Raw genomic sequence first — 21636 nt, forward strand, 5'->3', positions numbered from 1 at the left:
GGACAGCAGCAGCATGGTGAGGAGTCTGGAGGAGAGAGGAGACAGGAGGCAGAAGGATGGGATGCCATATACATTTCTGACACAGAAGGAAGAGGACAGTCCAGCAGAGGGAAAGAAGGAGAGAAAGGAAACATGAGGCAAAAGAAGATGAGTGAGAAAGAAAGCGAAACAAGAAAGACTAAGTAGAACAGGAGTAGGAAGGAGAAGAAAAAGACAAAGCAAAAGATGGACAGAGAGAGAAAGGAAAGATGGGGAGAAGAGAAATAACGGGTCAAACAGGAGAAGTGAGTGAGAGTGACGGAAAAACACAGCGAAACGGAAAAGATGTGTGGAAAACAAGAGAAGGACCCCGACAAGGTCCCCGACGAAGAGACAGAACGTGGAAAAGGAAGGGCAGAAGCCAGAGCCTCTCCTCTGGGTGAATGAAGTCATGGCTGATGTCACCGCCTCTGAGTCACACGCCCACCAAAGCGGAGGTGGAGGCGCCCTGCTGGGTGTTCTGTCCCACCCTCCTGGACAAGAGGGGTTCATCCCCTGCCCTGTGCTCCAGGGCACTGTCTAGTCTGGTCCTGAGGCAATTAAAATGAGGAGAGTTTCTCCTTGGGCTCAGGGAGGACACTGCAGCCTCTGGACGCTCCAAGCCTGTGGCCACTGAGTTCTCAGGTCCCAGGCCCCCAAGGTGGGAGAGTCAGAAGAGGTGTGACAAAGGCTTCTGGCTTTTCTCTGATTGGGCCTAAGGCTCCATCCCATGATGTCCAAAAAGGAAATTCCCCTGATTCCCTGAACATGCAAAAGGGGTTCAAAAGGTGCTTTTAGACTGACTCACAGAACCCCTTTCTCACATTCTAGACTCACACCACATTCTATCTGCAGCCTCATGGAGGCCTCCTTTCCCCAGACTGCCAAACCTCTCCCATGCCAGGCCATCCTCCCAGCCTGCCTTCTGCAAGCCCAGCCGACCGAGTGCTACCCCCCTTGGCCCACAGCCTACATGTCACCTCCTCCTGATTCCTCTCCCCTACCTAAGGTATATTTTCCAAAGGAATCTGAATTTCCATCTACTTATACAGCGCTGTGACTTTATTTCTGTCCCACTTCTGGAATATGAGCAGTTGGAAGACAGGGCCTCTGTTTGGTTTAATGCTATATTCCCAGTATTTAACCAAGTCCTTGGAATAAAAGAAACTTTCAATAAATATCTGCTGAGTGAATGAATGTTCTTGGTCAACTCTGGCAGGAGCTGATGGGTACCACACTAGCATTTTTAGACTTCTTCTGAAACGTGTACCCATCCTTAGAGCTATCACCCTGAGAATGTGGGTTGCTGAAGACAGTACCCTGTAAGCCACTGATAAGAGCACAAGTGAAACTGCTCTGGAAACAGTTGCTTGGGGCATCTGAGGAGAGATTCACTCTCTCCAACCCTCGGCCTGTGAGCTGGAAAGGGCATAGGCCTGAGTTAGATTGAGTCAGATACCCAGCTCAGGCGTTCATGCAAACAGGAATAATACTACCTACTCCCCAAGTTACCCATCAAGATTAAGAACAGCTTAAAAGGAAAAAAGTGCTTACCCCCAAACAATACGGATTTTTCCCTTCTTAGCTTTTTTAACTGCATAGAGAGATAAGTATATGAAAAAGAGACCCCACTAACCTTTTTCCCAAAAAATCAATTTCTTCTGTCCTAATCATCTGAAAACACATTACTACCACCAGCATGCTACAACTTACCAAATACCATTTGATATAAAATACTGCCATCAATACCATTCCCTACATAGGAAACTAAGACCCATTAAGTGAAATGAACTGTCCAAGATGATAAAGAGAGTAAGTGAACAGCCTCGGGTGAAATGCTGACCACTTGAACTCCAAACCCAATACTCCTTCATGGCTGTCCGGCTGCTGCTTCCCAGGACATGGGAGGTGCTCGATAAATACTTGCACAGTGATTCACTCTCTTTCTCAGGTCCACGGGCTGGTCTCTGACCCCTGGCCAAAGCCAGACCACACGGCCTCATGCCAGGACAACTGCAGTAGGCTTTACTCTGGTCCCGATTCTCTCCCCATCTATCTTAGGCTCACGGAATGCCAGTGCTGAGGGAGAACTCCAGGGGTCATGGAGAACAGCTGCTCCCAAATGCCAGACGCTGGACTGGTGCTCATCCATGAGCGATAATTTTCACTAATCAATGGTGAATTATCCAAATAATATTAGAGAAGATGAAATCCTTCTTATTAAAAACATTATGAATAATTAATTGGCAACAAGATCTTATGTCCCGATAGCTTGCTTTGCTTTCCTTGGGCAAGCTCCAAAACTCTAATACTCTCCAATACACACAGCATTACTGGCAGAAAACAGCTCTTTGTGCTATGGTTCAGACCTTTTACCGAAGCCTTCAGGAGAGACAGAAGCTACAGAGGGCAGAGCCACTTACCCAGGCAGCTTCTTACTCCCTCCGACACTCCCTAGTCTTGCATTTTTGAGCCAGAGATACTGACTGTTGAGAAGCCAGGCTTACAGCAGCTTTTTCAAAGGGTGTGGGTTAGGTTCTTGATGAGGCTGCAGAGCTGAGATCAGACTTTCTTGATTACTGAGATTGCTCCCAAGTTATGGTTGCTCCTAATCTATAGCCTTCTCCATACAGAAAGGATTCAGAGAGACATGGGTTTTGATGGGGATCCCTGGATCCCTTTATCATTCAACCAGCAGAGTGGACACAGCTTTATACACAGAGACCGGCCTCCACTGGGGTCTCAGCTGCAGAAGTACTGCCAGGAACTCCGGGTTCAGAAGAGGTAAGGAACTAGTTGAATCATTTATTCATTTTTTCCAACTATAAACATTTCAGATGAATGCAAAGAAGAGAAAAAAGCCAGCTCTTTGGGAGGTAACTCAAATATTCTGGAGCACAGACAAAAGAGTAACGGGTTGGAGCTTATGGAGAGGAGGGAATCTTAGATTTCACCTAGTCTCAAGTATGATTCTTTAATTGTGAGTGTAAGAGGATAACTTTTTATTCTAGAGATCATTTTTATCTTAAAACTTTATGTTAGACAAATATGTTACCAGGGATTTGAAATAAACCAAAAGGACTAGTTCTCTTTACCTAGGTAACTGATGTGTGGGGTAAGACAGAAGGACCTTACCTGATGAAGACCGAAGTTGACCAGCTAACCTTTATAACTCCATCTTAAATCTATTTCCTAGAATTAGAAAGCCAGACTTTGCATTCCAGCATTGTCAGAAGCAATGCAGAAGTCAGTCTGTGTGTGATAAATCTATCTAATGACCTCCATCCTCAGCTTCTTCATCTGCAACGTAATAACATCTAGCCTACGAGATTTTCAAAATAATTAAATGAGACAGCAGACTTAAAAGTGCACAGAATATACTGAATCAATTCTGGTGTAGGTATTGATGATGTTTGTAGGTAGCAACCAAACAGAATTTAGTAAGTATCTCAGGTAATATTTCAAACTGCTTTCACAAGTGTAATCATGTCTCGACTTATTCCAAACACTTCAGGTGGACAGACAGGATGGACAGAAGGACAGATAGATGGGTACAGCCATGATAAACCAAGCAGAGTAAAATGTTAATGGCAGAATCCATGTGACGATGGTTCTAAGTGTTCACAATTCTTTCCATTTTTCTGTATGTTTGACCATTTTGATAATAAAATGTTGGTAAAAATAGCTTTCACAGCCTCGTGCACTTGGTCCTAGGGGGTTAGGGTTAGGGAGCCCCCTGAGATAAAGGATACTCCTAGCTTCTTCCTTGCCTTCCTATCACCATCACAGGGCCTCCCTCGTAGTAGTTACTAGACAAATGTTTGTTTCACTGTAAATGCCTAGACATAGCTGACACCCCTACACAGGGGTCGGGAAGGCTGGCAGTGAGGAAGCAGTGCACATAGGCTCTACTATTGTAGTTGTATGTCTGACTCTGACCAGGAGACACAAAGTCATTAGCAAATATTTATTGAGTAACTGAGTATGTTTTCAATGCCAAGCACTGTGTTTGGGTCGAGGGCTACAACAACCAGGTATGGAGAGATTTGGTCTCTGCTCTTATGGAGCCAAGAATTCACCAACCCAAATGAGAAAAATGGTCCACAAGCAGAAATAACAAACAAACAAGATTTAGAGCCAAAAGGACCTTCATGAGAACCCAGTCCTGGTACCTATGGACAAGTCATTTCATCTCTTTGAGGCTTGTTTTTTTTTTTTTTTAAATCTATAAAACACAGCAAACAGTAATATTTAACTCACAAGGCCATATCACTGATCAAATAAAGAAAACATACATCTAAGTCATATAAGCTGTAAAGCAAAATACAAAATACAGCATCATAACAATAGCTGACATTTATTAAATGTTATTAGGTATCAGGTCAAGGCTTTTTTCTTTTTGGCCTGTTTTTTAAAATTACTTGGGTGGACTATAAAACAAGGGATACAGCACATATTTGGCATAAATCAACTATGCAAATGCAGGCATAAGGAAAAGAATCACTGGGCAGGTAAAAGAAGGCAGGCCATCGGCCTCAACACTCCAAATATTTAGTTACAAGCTCAGTTTATGGGAAGACCACCCTGGAGAGAAAATCCACAACAGATGCCCTAACACCAGATGACAATACCGTCCACAGTGCTCAAAGGCTGAGAGGAATCTGGTCCGAAAGTAATAGGGCCCTGATATAAACATTCTAAAAGAGAGCCTGTTTGATTCAGTTGTGGCATCTTGGATTTTCTTTGGGATGAAGGAAGAAACTTAAAGGAGTTAGTCACCTCAGAGTACAAAGACCCAGGGGAGGGACCCAGAGGAGTTAGTGCTTGAATTGAAAGGCTTTGCTTTGCACACAAAATAAGCTGTGACTCAAGGAAACAGACTGCAGCCAAGGGGTGGTTCTGGGGTGGAAAGGCATAGTAATACTCCAAACTTCCCTTTCTACAACAGGGAAGAGAAAATTAACCTACACTCCACGTGCAGTGGCTCTTTACTTAGGAACAGAACTATGGACAGACACCCAGCAATGAAAAATGGCATGAGAAATAATTTAATAAGCTCATCCTTTCATCCATCTATCCGTTAAAATATTTACAGAGTTATCAGTGTTGGATGCTAAGCAATGCCCCAGAGGCCAGGGAGAAGGAAATACAGGAGGTGTTCCAGAGTGTAATAAATTCCAGGGTCGAGATAAAGGAAGGATGCCATGGAGGACAGAGGGCAGGACCCTCATCACCATGCGATGGAGAAAAGTTAAGGAAGGTTTCCTGGAGTTTGAAGGATCAGTATAAGATTCCCCAAGTGAAGAAGGAAATGATTATAAGTTTGCCAGGCAGAAGGAAAGGGCTTCAGCAGAGACCCAGAGTGTAAAAGAAAACCCATACAGCATCCTGAGGTCCACTGACCAAAAAATTCATCATCTGGAAAGTCTTTCCATTTCTCTAAGCGTTTTGTTATAGGAAAACTCATGATGGGCTCTGCGAACAGACTCCCATAGCCTGTGTCTCAAATCCAGAGGGGTAGTTCTGGAAAAGGAAATGGGGAAACAGGCCGGGTAGAGACCCCTGAGAAACAAAGGGCACTCACCCCTTCTCAAGGGGCAGCCCCTACGCATCCCTGGCCAATTCTTTCCACGTGGGAATGTGACCCCAGGATGGCCAAGTCCTTTTGTTATTTTCTCAAGAGAAGCGGAAAAATCTGGATTTTAATGTGAAATTTCTTTCATTTTTAAATGTTGGACACTCGTTCAAAAATGAATTTATTTTCAAGCACAGGGTGGGGCCAAGAAAACCCATCTGGGGACCAGATTCAGCCTGTGGGCTGCTAGCCCGTAAAGCTACACGCAGGCAGAAACAAACGTCCTTTGAGAACAGGCAACAGAGCCAAGGGATGGAGCCCAGGAGCTGGAGGGGGGCTGGACTTGGTAAGAACTCTGGCTCTACCACTTACTTGTTGTGTAGCTTTGGGGATGCTACTTAAGCCCTGTGGGTCTTGTTTTCCCCATCTGTACAATGGGATAATAATACTCTGTCACTGAGGAGCTTAGATGAAATATTGCATGTAAAGCCCCTCAAACAGTACAGATTATTTAGGAAAATAATCCCAAGGGAGGAAAAAAAACATGCTAAATAATCAAGTATTGTCAATCAGAAAGGTTAGCTGGGACTATGAGATTATTTTTTAATGGAAAAGTACTAAGAGGTAATCAAAGCATGAGCTTTGTGCTGTAACACAAACAGTGGCAAACTATTTCAACCATGCAGAGTATCTCATTATTGGTTTCTGCATATACAGCCAGTTTTTTTCCATACTGCAAATTTCTTAAAACAAATGCATTTATAAGACTGTGCAATCTTGTCATTTTTTTCCCTTTAACATTACAGCAATAGCATAAATGTTACTGATGTTATACAAATATTTATTATCTTACCCAGCACATGTGCCAGGATTTTTTTTCTCAAGTCATAAAAAAGATCATGTCGCACTCATGTTTAAAATTCATCAACCATTTCCCACTGCTCTTAGAATAAAATCCAAATTCCTGCCCAGGGCCTCAAGGTTATACAGGATCAGCCCTTGGTCATTTCTGCAATCCCCTCCTGCCACTCTCTGCCTTGCTCATCCACCTTCAGCCCTGCTGACCTCCTACACTGAGCTCACAAGTACTTTCCTCCCCTCACTGCATCTGTTCCTCCTTCCTCCTAAAAATCCCATCATTCTTATTAACCCAAACCTCTCAAGAGAACACACTAGCCATGCCAAATCAGTTCATCTGTGTTTCCTCTTCATGGTATTTTCCAGAAAACAAAATCACCTTGTATATATCTACTTTTTTTTTTCCTGATTTTCTGCCTCTCTGCACTAGAACCTAAGTTCCCAGAAGCCTACCCAGGGCCCCCATCTGTCTTGCTCACCTTGGCAACCCCAGTGCCCAGCAAGGTGCCCATCACATGGGAGACACTCAGACAATACTTTTTTAGTGAAACAAATGAACCCACCACCCATTGTTCCCAGCCTCCGATTCTCCTGAAGTCATCACTTCAAAGTTTCTTCCCTGAACTAGTTTATTCAAACCCTACAAGGCAAACACCTGAAGAGGCAGTAGAGTGAAGTGGTGATAAGCCCATTCTGCGGGTCTGAAATGCTAAGGTTCAAACCCCAGTCTTGCCATTTATTAGCTGAATGATCTTAGGCAAGTTGTTAACATCTCTGGAGCTGTTCTGTCATCTATAAAAGATGAGACATTTCATATGATGGTTGTGAGGATTAGATAAGTTGCACATGGATACAATGCTCAGACAAGTGCTAGATACATAATAAGCACTAGATACACATTACCTACTGTTTGCATCCATTTCCTTATTCTGCTATTATTGCTTAGTCCAATAAGACTGTAATTTCATGAATTACAGAAGTGGCAGAGACCACTTCTGGGTTCCCATGGTAAACAGCATGGGCTCTCACAGGAGGGGGACAGGGGATGGAGCAGTTTGTATGGTTCTGGATGTACATATACTTACATAGTATGAGACTGGCAGTAAGTCATTTAACTTTTTTGAGCCTCAGTGTCCTCATTCATAAAGAGAAAGAATATCTATCACACAGGACTAGTGCAAAGTTTAAAGAAAATAATCCTTATGGAATAAAATAATTCTGGGCTAGAGGCATTGGCGAATATTTAGAGAAACAAGTAAAAGGTATTCGGTAAGTCATTCGCTTTACAGTTCAAAGCTGGCTGCCTTTTCGTATAGGATGTGGATGATTCAAATAAATGAATGACTCAAAAAATACGTTTTATATTCTTCTACTATTTTCTATGATTGTTCTTGACAAGTCTGTGGTCATTTTTAGATGCTTTCCTTAGTTACTATTCGAACAGGAAAAACACACTTATTACAGCCAGCTACATGATATAAGATATTTTAGTGTTTAAAATTCTCTCACTTGGTGATAGGCTGTTACTGACATTCCTATCAGTAGAGACAAACATTTGAAAACACCCTGGAAGTGAGAAATTACTATTTGAATATCTACTGTATAAGACATTTTACAAGCATCTGACTAGATTACAGTTATTCCACAAAGCTGATATTATTATATTCATTTTACAACTATGCATACTGAGACTCAGATAAGTTGGTTTAGTCTAAGGTTGAAAAATTGGTAAATGGTGGAGAAAGATGTAAATGCAAGTGTGTTTGGCTTCTAATTCTGTGCTTTTTTTTTTTTTTTAATTGTTGTTACAGACTATGTTCTATCCTCCAAAGTTCCTCACTCTCTCATATTAGCTCTATTGTTAAGATCTGATGAATGTAGATACATAATATCAGGCTTACGCATGGAATTTAAAGCCAGCGTAACTACCAGAGAACCCTGAGAAAGATTATTGTTTCCACCATATTGCCATTAAAAAAGAAAGGGTGTGTTTCCCAGGAAAGAACTTCCTTTGTTTATCTTTCATAAGGTTTCAAAATGGGAGCCCTAAGGAAAATAGATGTTACTATATCATCAAGAAGAAGGAAAGAATAAGGCCAGTCAAGGCACTAAAAATAAGCTGGAGGAAGCCTTTTATTTTTACAGAGGGGATAACAACTAGGCGTTCCTGATGTCTAACAGAGCTTTCTTTTCAATAGTTCCTACGGCAAAGCATTCAAATGACACTTTCCACAGCTGCCAGGAAGTTATCAAACCACCTCTCTGGGCACCCAAACTCCCGAGTTCCTCCCAAGAATCTACATACACAGGAAAAAGCACATTAGAACCAATCAGAGAATCATTTACTCGTTTTCCCAATATGTGAGCAGGGGAAGGAAAGCAGAGGGCATGGACTGAGGAGAGGAAAGGGGTGCTTATATTTCCTAAACCCATAAACAAAACCCTCTGACATTCCAGCCAGTTGGTCCCAGACCTCTGGAATGAACAAGGAAAATCACCAACTCTAAAATGATGAGCTTTCTGCTCTGCTGACAATGGCGAAAAAAGAGAAAATGAGTTAAAAGACAGATTGGAATATCTCCACACATCCCGTACAAGCCAGTTAATTATCTTCCATTAACACGGAGCTGTCAGGATCCACAACAGCCCGTTAACTTCCTTGACCTTCCTCAGTCTGCACCTTGTTACCCTATGATGTTTCATGTTTATAAAGATAGGAGACTCCAGCTGTTCCAGCCTGACAGAACTTAATTTACATTTGGCCTTCATTAAGATGAGAGTCAGAATCATTGAGACCAAATGGAAAAGTCAGACTGCTGGGGGTTATGAAAAATTCAAATGGTATGTTTCCTTTTATCTGACAATTCTTATTAAGGAGACATACGTCAACCTAAAACACACAAACCTTAAGTGTAAAGGACACGATTAAAATTCCATATTGTGGAACTAGGACCTGAGTGACTTCGTCCGAGAGCTATGGTGGTCCTCGTAGATCACTCCCGACTTCCAGGAGGTCTGAACTCTAAATGCTACCCACCTCCCTCTGACCTCTGACTCCAGGCTAAGGACAAGGAGCACCTGAGTGACAGCAATGCTGAAATGAGTAGTCAACTTTGCCTCCTCCCTCTAGCTCACCTCTCATGGCCAATCAGCCTCAATGTCCTGCTGACATTAACCCCTAACAATTTCTGGAACCCATCTCCTCTCCATCCCACAGTGCCTAATTTAGGTCATCACACTTCACACCTGTGGAATAGCTTTCGCCCCTTACTGAGCCACTCAAATCATTCAAAAAACATTCACTGAGCACCTACTTTTAGCCATGCATTAGGTTAGGGTTGGGGAAAGAGCAATGAACAAAAAAGATATCTCCATCCTCCTATGGATTACAATGGTTGGAGAGGGCGAGTTTTATACAAATCATCATACAAATTGCCACGTCACTGCAATTTATGAAAGATACAGTGAAGTAAATTTAAGAGTATGATGACAAGAGACATCTGATTTATGTGAGGGTCAGGAAAGGCTTTTTTAAGGATGTGGCAATAAAGCTGAGACCCGCATGATGAGTTAGAATCAATGGTGAGTAGAGGGAAGATTATTCAAGCAGAAGGCAAGGCATCATAACACAGTCAAGACCAGGGGTCTTTATGGTCAGCAGAGGAAACCACGGGGGTGAGGGATAAACTAAGAGGCTGCGAATAATATATATACACACTATTATATATCAAATAGATAACTAACAAGGACCTACTGTACAGCACAAGGAAACCTACTTAATATTCTGTAATAATCTACTTGGGAAAAAATCTGAAAAAGAATGGATATAGGTATAACTGATTCACTTTGCTGTACACCTGAAACTAACACAACATTGTAAGCCAACTATATTCTAATAAAATTAAAAAAAAAAATACCATGGGTCACCATACTTTTCCTCTAATGGTCCAGAGAGAAAATATTTTTAGCTTTTTTTTTTTTGGTCTTTTTTGTGATTTCTAGGGCTGCTCCCGCGGCATATGGAAATTCCCAGGCTAGGGGTTGAATCAGAGCTGTAGCCATCGGCCTACACCAGAGCCACAGCAACACTGGATCCGAGCCACATCTGCAACCCACACCACAGCTCACGGCAATGCCGGATCCTTAACCCACTGAGCAAGGCCAGGGATCGAACCCACAACCTCATGGTTCCTAGTTGGACGGGAACTCCAAGAAAATATTTTTAGCTTTATAGGCCATGCAGTGTCCATCTCAAATACTCAGCTCTATCACCATAGTGCAAAGGCACCAGAGACAGTGCATAAATGAGCAAGCATGGCTGGGTTCCAATAAAACTTTGTTTATGGCCACTACATTTTAAATTTCATATCATTTTCACAGGTCACAAAATAGGACTGTCTTTCAACTCTTTTTTCAAATATCTGAAAATATAAAACTCATTTACATTCTTAGCTTGTGAGACATCTAAAAACAGGCAGAAGGGAGTTCCCATTGTGGCACACCAGAAATGATTCTGACTTGTATCCATGAGGATGCAGGTTTGATCCCTGGCCTTGCTCAGTGGGTCCACAATCTGGCATTGCTGTGGCTGTAGTGTAGGCCAGCAGCTGTAGTTGAAATTCAACCCCTAGCCTGGAAACTTTCATATGCCCCCGGGGTGGCCCTAAAAAAAAAAAAAAAAAAAGCAAAAAACAAATAAATAAATAAAAACAGGTGGCAGGACAGATGTGGCCCATGGGCCATAACTTGCCAACCCCTAGTCAAGACCCTGAGGTGGCAAAGAGCTAGTGTGCTTGAGGCACACTCACCCTGAGTGAATCCCTGTGCATGGATCAGAGTGAGCAAAGTGAGGGACACACAGTAAGTGATGGCAGGGGTGTGTGGGTGTGTCTGTGTGTGTGTGAAAATGACATCATAGACCATCTTCTGGGCCACATTACAAATCTTCATGTTTATCCTAAGAGCAAAAGCAAGGCCAACTACAAACTATAATCAGGAAAGTAAGAAAACTGATTCTTAATCTCCCCACCTACATTTCCTTACTCCTTATCCAATCTCTTCACCCTGCCAAAGTTATCAAAGACATTCCCTCCCCAGACTAACAACCATCAGCTCATCTCTATCACCAAATAGGTCCTTAACAAACTGAGCCCCGGCTACCCTCCTACTACACTAAGGAAGCAGCTCACATACCCACGTACCTACCATAATGAACCACAGTCTCTCTAGAATATCCTTCGTGTCTCCTCTACTATAGCCCTGCACTGACTACAAAGAAGGTGCTCAAGAAGGCCTTGACATTGCACCAGTAACCACCTGCCCCATCAGAACAGCTCTTCCTTACCTGTGGCCAAGAAAGGTGATAGAGCTAACCCACTTGTTCTTCTGCACCATGTTTAAGTTGGCTTGAAGAACACCACTGCCTTCGTTCCTGGTCCTTCCTGACGTGGCATGCTTTACAGGGGATTTCAATACTGCATGACTAATGGGGTGAGCCGGGATTTGGAGACCAGTACACGTGGGTTTAAATTCTGGCTCTATCATCTGTTTGGGGAATGTCACATAACCCTCACTCTCAGCCTCAGTTTCCCATGTGATCTACCAGGCAGGGCTTGTCTGGATTAAGTCTATTAAAGCCTACTGAACACATAGCACAGTGTGGGGAAGGGGAGAGCAATTTTACTTTCTGGTTTGTATTTCAGGATATTTTTGGACGAAATTTTCAAACTGATCCTGTCCAACTCTCTCAATTTATAGATGGAAAAAGTGAAGCCCACAACAAGAATTGCTTTGCCTAGGAGTTCCCATCATGGCTCAATGGAAAGAAATCTGACTAGCATCCATGAGGATGCAGGTTTGATCCCTTGCTCAGTGGGTTAAGGACCTGGCAGTGCTGTGAGCTGTGGTCTAGGCTGACAGCTGCAGCTCTGATTCAACCTAGCCTGAGGACCTCCATGTGCCACCCGTGCAGCTCTAAAAAAAAAAAGGAATTGCTTTTCCCAAAATCATACAGGGTGATGCTAGTAGTGTCAGAATTAGGATCCTGAGATCCCCAGTTCCTAAAACACTCTGTTTTCAAACTCCTAGCAAATATAGAAATCTTCCTATGAATTAAAACTTAAAACATAGCTCAATATGCTAAACAAATAACAAGCCAGGACTGCCCTCATTAGAGATGCTCTTTATGCTTCTCTCTTTTGCCCCACAATGGCCAACCAAGGACACCCTCTTGGCTCCCTCCAAGCCCATATCTGAGTAGCTGAATATTGTTTCTGCAAATTAGAACTTACAACATAGGGAAATCCTGTCGTGGCTGAGCGGAAACGAATCTGACTAACATCCATGAGGATGCAGATTCCACCCCTGGCCTCATTCAGTGGGTTAAGGATGTGGCATTGCTGTGAGCTGTGGTGTAGGTCGCAGACATGCCTCGGATCTGGCGTTGCTGGCAGCTACAGCTCCAATCTGAATCCCTAGCCTGGGAACTTCCATATGCTGTGGGTGCTGCCCTAAAAAAAAAAAAGACAAAAACAAAAAACACTTACAACACAGCTCAATATGCTGAACAAATCACAAGCCAAGCCTGCCCTGAGTAGTGATGCCCTTTTTGCGTCTCCCTGTTGCCCCAGGATGGCGATCCAAGGACACCTTCTCAGCACGCTTAAACTCCCTCCAACTGCGTATGTGAGTAACTGAAGATTCAGCCCTTCTGAAACCTCGGAGCCTGTACATGAATCATGCCGGGGCTTATCACTGGATGGAGTCTCTCCTCACCAGACCACCTAGGGGTTTTCAGGCCCCTGAAGCTCCTGAGGACTCAAACTTTCTCACACCTCCATCTCCACCGGGAACCATAAAGCTGACATCACCATTCTCTGCACTTCATAAATGATCCTAACATCTGGAAACGGGAACCGCCTGCAAGTGCTTTGTCCACAGATCACCTTATCACACTAGGACACAGAAACTCATGTTCAGGTAAGGAGAGAAAGGCATTCTTTACAATGCCACCAAGGCAAGAGATTAATCATTGGGGGCTAACAGTAATAAGAGAAAGAAGGCTCCAGCCAGGAGATCTGGACTTGAATCCCGGCTCTGCCACTTTCTAATGGGAATGGTAATTAACTTCTCTGAACTTCAGCAGAGTACGAGATATTAAGAGAATCAATTTCAGAGTCAGTCAGTTTTAGGTTCAGTCATTTCTGGTTCTGTTGCATATGCATTAAGTCATACTGGGTGAGGTGACGAAGCTCTTTTAGCTTTAGTTTTTACAAAACACAGACAAAAGAAAAAAATCTACTTTATAGGAGTGCTGTTAGGATTCAGAGAGATAATCTGTGTCACATACTTATCACCGTACCTTACATGAGTTAAGCATATAAAAGCAGAATGACTTAACTGCAACCTAATCAATAAAATGGGATCAACCTTCCTCAGAGAGTTGCTGGAAAAAAAATCAAGCATAACAGACTTTAGCTGGGTGCGTGGTACTGACAGATTCCATAAATGGCATCCTCTGCTATTATCAGTCATCTCTTCTTCACCCTACGCACTTACCTCTTTGAGCCACAGAAGCTTCGGCGCCTGCATTTCCACGGACATCACGCCCCCGACGTACTGAAGGACACTGTGCTTGGTTTCGTTGATCCTGTGGACCTGACTGATCGCCCGGTGGTCCAGCCACATGATGATGTTTCGATGGGGATCCCCTGGCAAAAACAAGGAAGATGAGGACACAGGCACATCCTTATCCTTCTAACTCAAGCGTGTACTTTCGGTTTTCCCAAGGGCAGAAACCTGCACAACCACTTGTAAAATTCTACACATCAATAATGAACAAGTGAATGGATCACCACCAACACCAACTAGAATGCTCTTCCCAAACTTTAGATTTCCCTTCAAGAGATGTACTCTTTGAATACAGTGCCAAAGTAAACGTCTACGTGAAAAATCAGTCAAGATCCACTGATGAATTATATTATCATTCATTCTCTCTCAACTCTTCCCCTTTTTTTCCCTCTCCCTTCTATCCTAGTAAAACTCTCCTGAGTATATATACTCCAGAAAAAAGCCTATCAAAAATAAGCATAAAACAATACTTCATATTTTTAAGGTACATCTTCTTTAAATGTGGATAAATATTTCAGTGGTATAATATAGCAAATACATTTACATGATGGCTTTTTTCTGCTTATCTTCATTCCCACTTCCTGTAGTCACTTTAATTAAAGTTCATTTAAGTGCTTTTTTCTAACTCGGCTGGTTGGAAGCACTGAACTATTTTCCATTTTGGAACCAGGCAGACCTAATGGGAAACACTTTCAGTAAAAGCAGAGATACTGAGAAGTTACTTAAGTTGTCTTAGCCCAAGTGTCCTTCTCTGTAAAATGGCAATAACAACACCTAATAACATATAAGGATGAATAGATTCTTCATTCACTGAACAAAAGATAATGTATACAAACGACATGGCAAGTACCTATCATACAGTCGGCCCTCAAGAGGAATAAATCATAGGAAACAGAATTTAAAACCACCTGAAAAGGAGCTTGGGCAGTGCCCCTTACACCTACCCCTACCATCCTGCAGCCCACACAGGATCTAACTGCTCCTTCCCCCTCCCCCAGCCTCTGCTAAATGCATCCTGCACTGATGGGCAAGCCAGTATTCTTTTTACGGTCCTCTATTTCCCTGGATAGCAAAAGGCAGAGAATAGCAATGAATATACCTGGGAGATTACAAACAGGAAAGATAAAAGGGACCAAAAAAGTAACTGAGTTAGGCACTTCATACAGTATTTTATTTATTGGCCAAATACCTGCAGTAATTATATAATCTTGCTAATAACAAATGTTCATAAAGTGGCGTATTGTGTATGTGTGTGTCCATCCCAAGCCCTATGCTAAACATTTTACACACATCTCATTTAATCCTCAAAACAACTTTGAAATCTAGGTCATTTTCACTGACACACGGACCCTGAGCTTGAGAGGCTGAAGACATGCCTGCTATCTCACAGCTGGGAAAAGCACAACGTGCGCTTTGAAAGGAGATCTGGGCAGAGAATGGATAAATAAATTAAAAGAAATTTAAACTTGAGCTACACATATCAACATGAATAATGATAGCAGCTGGGATATTTTTAAACACAATCCATACTGTTTGTTGTTGCGGGTGTACACACATGTGGTAATAGCACAGGAGAAACGTGTCTGTGAAAGCCAACTACAGAGGAATGGTCACCTGCTGGGCGGGGCGGGGGGGGGGGGCATGGACTGAACTTTTGAGCGTTCTTAAAAAAAATAAAATTAAAAAAAGGACTTGTGGCAAACATGGCAAAACTTTATCTTTCTATCCTCAGTAGTGGATACATGGGAAGCTGTTATCTTATTTTCCAAGTCTTTGAAAAAGAATGTTTAAAACTTACCAAAAAAAAAAAAATTAAAAAAAAAAAAAGTTAACCTAAGAAAACACCTCAATTAGGTCATCCTCATAATGAGTCAAGGACTCCGCCACTGGTTTGCCAGCCCAGAAAGATTTCAGGGCCCAGGAAAACTCCTCAAACAACAGTTACGCTCTGAACATAAGAGAAAGTACATGAAACCTTCCAGAGACGCATCTAAGATTTTTTTGGTAAACAGCTGAGTGATTCTACTGTACAACGAAACTGTTTCAACCTCTGGTTCTCAGCCCTCGTTGCACATTAGAATCTCATGGGATAGCTTTTAAAATACTGATGTCCATAGAGAACAGACTTGTGGTCGCCAAGGGGGAGGGGAGGGAGTGGGATGGACTGGGATTTGGAGTTAGTAGATGTAAACTATTGCATCTGGAGTGGATAAGCAATGAGGTCCTGCTGGATAATACAGCGGGTCCTGCTGGATAACACAAGGGACGATATCTAATCACTTGCAGTGGAGCATGATGGAGGATAATATGAAAAAAAGAATGTGTATATATATATATATATATATGTGTGTGTAACTGGGTCACTTTGCTGTACAGCAGAAACTGAGAGAACACTGTAAATCGATTATAACAAAAAAATTTTTTTAATTAAAAAATAAGACTTCCCATCATGGCTCAGCAGAAACGAATCTAACATCCATGAGGACGCAGGTTCAATTGCTGGCCTTGCTCAGCGCATTAAGTATCCGGCATTGCCATGAGCTGTGGTGTAGGTCACAGACATGCCCTGGATCCTGCATTGCTGTGGCTGTGGCATAGACAGGCAGCTGTAGTTCCAATTAGACCCCTAGCCTGGGAACTTCCATATGCCCCAGATGCGGCCCTAAAAAGACAAAAAATAAATAAAAAATAAAAATTAAAATATAGAACAACATTAAAATTCTCAAGTGTTGGGGTATTAAATTTCTTAATAAATTTAGAGTTGGCAAGGATATGGTCAATAAAAAATAATCATCAAAAAAAAATACTGAAATTCAAGTCCTATTCCAGAACTATCACGGAATCAGAATGTGGGTGTGTAGGCGCACATGCGTGCACACACATATACACACACAGAATACGGGTATGCAGGTGTGTGTGTGGGGGGGACAATGTCAGTACTGCATCTCCCACACTGTATAGAATGTATCTGCAGCTGCTTCAAGACAAAAACACCTGTTGCTAAACTTTCAGCTGTAACGAACAACCAATCAGCCACTACTGCCTCTACCTAAAGAGGCTCTCAGGAAGACCCAAGGAGAATGGTGCAGAATGGATTACCTCATTATATACTTATTACAGATATTAGTAATTTGCTTTATAGACAACAACTTATAGAAGTTATTCTTTTTGCGGGGCTTGTTGAAAAACCACAAATTAATGACTCCACTGCAAGTCCATTTAATCTTTTATTGAGCATCTGCTCCATGCTGGGTGCTGAGATGCCAGGAAGAACATGCCATAGTCCCAGCCTTTACAGAGCATGTACGTGGAAAAAACCATCTGTATGGAGTGATGACTGCCAGAACAGAAGTCCTGGACACGGAACAGGCAGAGGCGGAGCACAGAGAAGACCCCAGTTAGCCTGAGGCTGCACAGGGCTCTTCCAAGAGGCAGGAAAGCTTTAGGATAGTCCTGAAAATGATCAGCCAATGGCTAGCCAGGCAAAGAAAGAGCGAGGAAGGAGTTGCTGCACAATAGACAGGTGAAACCAACAGAGTGCAGACCCAAGAAGACATCATATGTCAAGAGAATTAGAAACAATCATCAGAGCAGAGTTGGGATTACACAGTCAGTTTACCTTAGGGCAGCTTATTCATCCGTATACTTACTCAGTTTCTACTGTGAACATCTCACAGGAGGTTCTCTAAGGATACTTGAAAGAAATGACTATGAATCAGAAAACCATTTCACCATTAGACGTCTGCTAGCCTAGGTAGTAACTTCCTCCCTGACCCTAAATTATCACTGTTGGCTCTGCTCCCTCCCAGAGCTCCTGTGGCTGGAATGATGTTAAGAGTTAAGGTCTGAGCTAGATGCACTGCATGAGGTAGGAAGTACATGGCAATGGCACCATGGTCCAACCCAGTGCTGCTCTGATTTTCAAAGGAAGAAAGATCAAACAAGAAAAGGTGAACAATGGGACTATTTCATCATGTTCAGTGTTCTTAAACTCTTTATTTTTTATTTTGTATTAAAGTACAGTAGAGTTACAATGTGATGCCAATTTCTGCTGTACAGCAAAGTGACCCGGTCATATATATATGTACATTCTTTTGCTCACATTATTTTCCATCATGTTCTATCCCAAGAGATCAAACATAGTTCCCTGCGCTGCACAGTGGGACCTCATTGCTTATCCATTTGACATAGTCGTTTGCATCTACTACCCCAAACTCCCCATCAATCCCATTCCCTCCCACCTCTCCCTTGGCAACCACAAGTTTGCTCTTCTGCTTCTCACAAATTACTCCCATTAACCAATCAAGAATTGGTCACTATTGCCAGGTAGGCAGAAGTCCTTGAAGACCCTTTAATCTACCCTTACAATTCAAATTTCATTTTCCAGCACAAGCTAATCCATTTCAGATAAAATCTAACCTTAATAGAATCTGCAGAAAGGCAAGAAACTGGTGAGGGGCACCTGTTGCTGGATGCCTGTGATGAATAGGTACATTTTAACCTTTTAGGTGGAATAATATTTCTTCAACACTTACAACTAGGGTTGCAACCTAGCTACCCTTCTCATACAAGAGCTGTTAACAGGAGGCAATTCAACGTACAATGAGAAAAAAGATAGCAACCGAGAGGGTGCTGGTGTAAGCAGATTTAACAAGGAACTCACTCATCCTCCACCTTGAAGTTCTTGCTACTAATGTTCTTGTTCCCAATGTTTAGCTGACGATTCATCCACACCCAGTGATTCTCCGCATACCAGAATCACCGAGAAAACTTTTTTAAAGTACTGATGCCCTAGCCTCACCTCAAGCCAAGTAAACGCAAACCTTGCAGGTAAGGGTCATGAATTGGTGATTTTAAAAGATTCCCATTTGATTCTAATGTGACACTAGAGGTAACAACAACAACAACAACAAAAACCCACATGGTTTAGCATAATAGAATCTTTGGTGTCTTTGAAACTTAGGGCTCATAATATCTAGAGTCCCGCCCAAACAGAGAATTCCTCCCAAAGTGTCCCTAATAGACCACCACCTGACCTCTGTTTAAAGCAGGCCAACAAAGAAGCACTGGCAGCATCCCCAAGTGGCCCGCTATGGCTGGCCACATCATGTAACTGGACAGTGCTTGCTGCTGCTGAGCTGAGGTCTGTGGGTTCAATCCCATTCCCTGGGTCCAGACAGGGGCTGCCCCCCGATCCTGGCCCAGAAAAAATGCCAACTAAGCTAGTGGTCAGTCAGTGAGAACAAAGACCACTTATATCTTTGAAGCCCCACCACTTAAAAAGACAGGGCTTGGCATACAGAGAGTGCTAGTAAATGTGGCATCGTAAAAAAGAAAAAAAAAAAAAGGTATATGTGTAAAAGATGGTCACCATTACCACTGTGCCCTCATCATTTATCCATCTGCATACTTTTCCAGGACAGGTAATTTACAAAAATCAGTGTTCCATTCCATAAGAGTGAGACACTTCCCCCTAACTTAAGGAATTCATAATCAGATGGAAGAAACTTCTCTAAGCATTCAGGTATCAGGCTCCCACTTAATTCTCAGAGCAAAGCTACAGTTTCGTTATTCCAATTATTTCAATTGTTTCAGAGGAGAAACAAGTAAAAGCGAGGTTAAGTGAATCACTCAAGGTGTCACAGCTGAGCAGGAGCAGGGCTGAGATGTGGGACTACCTAACTCCAATTCCAGGGAGTCTCAGTGTGCCCTAGTATCCACAGTCGCCAGTTAAGAAAGGCACTGCTCTAGCAGTGTCCATTACTAAGGATTCTTAAACATGGCCTAGTCCCAAACATGCTTGCAATGCCTATCTTGGCAACAACTGACTGACAATGCCAAGAGCCTCACTCCTATTCGGAAGGAGCGTGCAATTTCTAGTGCACCACAGTCTCCACCACTCCCAAATGTCTGCCACTCTTAAAAGGTTAAATATTAGTTGAAATACATCTCTGCATATGTGCTGTTGTTTTTCTCAAACCTGACTCACTTTACTCACTCATTTACATTGTTTACTTGACTAGTATAGGCTTTGAGGTTTGCAACTTTGGTGCTAGCACTACTGGCTAAAATACCCCCAAAGGGACACATCCTCTACCATGAATAGTTCTGATGATGGATGCGCATGTCCATTACATCTGAAACAGCTCGTTACAGTACTCTGGAGTGAATATTAGAACAGCATCATTAAACGGGAATGTCCTTGGTCTGGCTATTGACAATAGGGAGACCATTTGCTTCCAGCTTCTGTGTGATATACGGCCCTTTCCTATTCTATTTCCATTAAAAGAACCTGGCTCACCCATGCAAATGAACGTGGTAGAGGAGCTTCAAAGGCAAAGACAACTTTGTGTCTTTGTTGGGCACAGACAACAACACTCCCTTCCTTGAAAAGGCCCAGACTCTGTTTCAAGGCTACTCACTCTAGGCTGATGATACTGTGTCCATCCTACCTCAAGCTCTCTACTGTGGCTCTTGTAGATTACAAGTAAAATCTCTTCCTGATCCACCTAATCCTAATGTCATCCTGCTCCTACCAACTGCTCTCCAAGCTTTTAACCTCTGGGGACGTGATTTCTGGCCTCCATGCTCCACCTCTAATTCTCACCATCAGTGGAAATAGACACCTCGTGCTCCAACTGGGCCCAAGCCAGTCCCCCACCACCAGGGAAAGACAGAAATGGTCCTACCTTCATGGTTTACTGGTAAAGGGCGAAACTCCTTATCCAAAACAACCAGAGAACACGTGGCATCAAACCCAAGCCCTCGAATTCGGTTTAAATTGATCCCTTGTACAACTTTCTGTTTTAAAAACAAGCAAACAAAAATATAAATTACAATGCAGGTTTTTAAAAGATTGAAAAATTAAGACTAGAAGGAAATCAATGACGGAATAGAAAAAAGTATTTACCACACAGAATAGATGAAAGATCAATATCACTAAAATATCAGAGGATCCTATAAATTAATAAGAGAAAGACAACCAATCTAATTGGAAATTAAGTAAAGAATATGACAAGTCACTTAATACAATAAAAAGAAATAGTCAAAGAGCTTATTAAAAGGTTCCCAATTCTACTATAATTAAATAAATGCAAATATAAATATCCCAATCTTTGTTTTTCTTATTGGCAACAATGTAAAAAATTAATAGTACATAGCAGTGGCAAGAGAGGGAAAATTAAGTCTTCTACATTGTTCTAACAGCAGTATAATCTAGTATAAATCTTGGAGAATATAGTACAGCATAGTATTTATTAAAATTAAAAACATATATAACTTTTGACTTAGCAGTCCCACTTCCAGGAAACTCTTACTGAATTATCAGCATGAGTAAGCAAAATTACATATAAACGAAGGTTAACTGTAGCACTATTTAACATATTTAAAAATTAGGAAAATGATTTTTAATTAAATAAATCATAATACAGCTGTAAAACAGAATTTTCGACGGCCATTAAGAAGAAGTAGAGAAGCAACCTCTGGGTGTGGTAGTATGAAGAGGCTGGCAAATGTGCTTAGCAAAATAAAAGTATAAAACTGGACAAAATCATCAA

General features: G+C 42.2%; 1 protein-coding gene and 1 long non-coding RNA gene across 45 annotated transcripts in view; one reads left to right on the forward strand and one right to left on the reverse strand.

The window, feature by feature from the left end:
* Nucleotides 1-21636, reverse strand: part of FGGY (FGGY carbohydrate kinase domain containing) — a 459774-nt gene that overhangs the window by 402667 nt on the left and 35471 nt on the right. For 38 of the 44 annotated variants that reach the window (XR_014808145.1, XR_014808144.1, XM_084964945.1 and 35 more), the window contains 2 exons: nt 20770-20881; nt 14009-14160 (listed from right to left, as the gene is read on the reverse strand). Coding sequence is in view for 42 of the 44 variants with exons in the window: in XM_084964945.1 (XP_084821071.1) it covers nt 14009-14160; nt 20770-20881 (264 nt within the window). In the remaining 2 variants the exon portion in view is untranslated. The remainder of the gene's footprint in view (nt 1-14008; nt 14161-20769; nt 20882-21636) is intronic. The other 6 variants (XM_084964952.1, XM_021097811.2, XM_084964946.1 and 3 more) reach the window with 1 other exon arrangement.
* LOC146402932 (uncharacterized) lies at nt 2396-15792 on the forward strand. The gene is made up of 2 exons (XR_014808151.1): nt 2396-2802; nt 13081-15792. It is a non-coding gene; the product is annotated as an uncharacterized LOC146402932 (long non-coding RNA).

Source organism: Sus scrofa, chromosome 6 (genome assembly GCF_054392235.1).
Source record: "Sus scrofa isolate SSC_HxYL_T2T_F1_AM1 chromosome 6, Sscrofa_HxYL_maternal_Yorkshire_Landrace_v2.0, whole genome shotgun sequence".
Lineage (NCBI taxonomy): Eukaryota > Metazoa > Chordata > Mammalia > Artiodactyla > Suidae > Sus > Sus scrofa.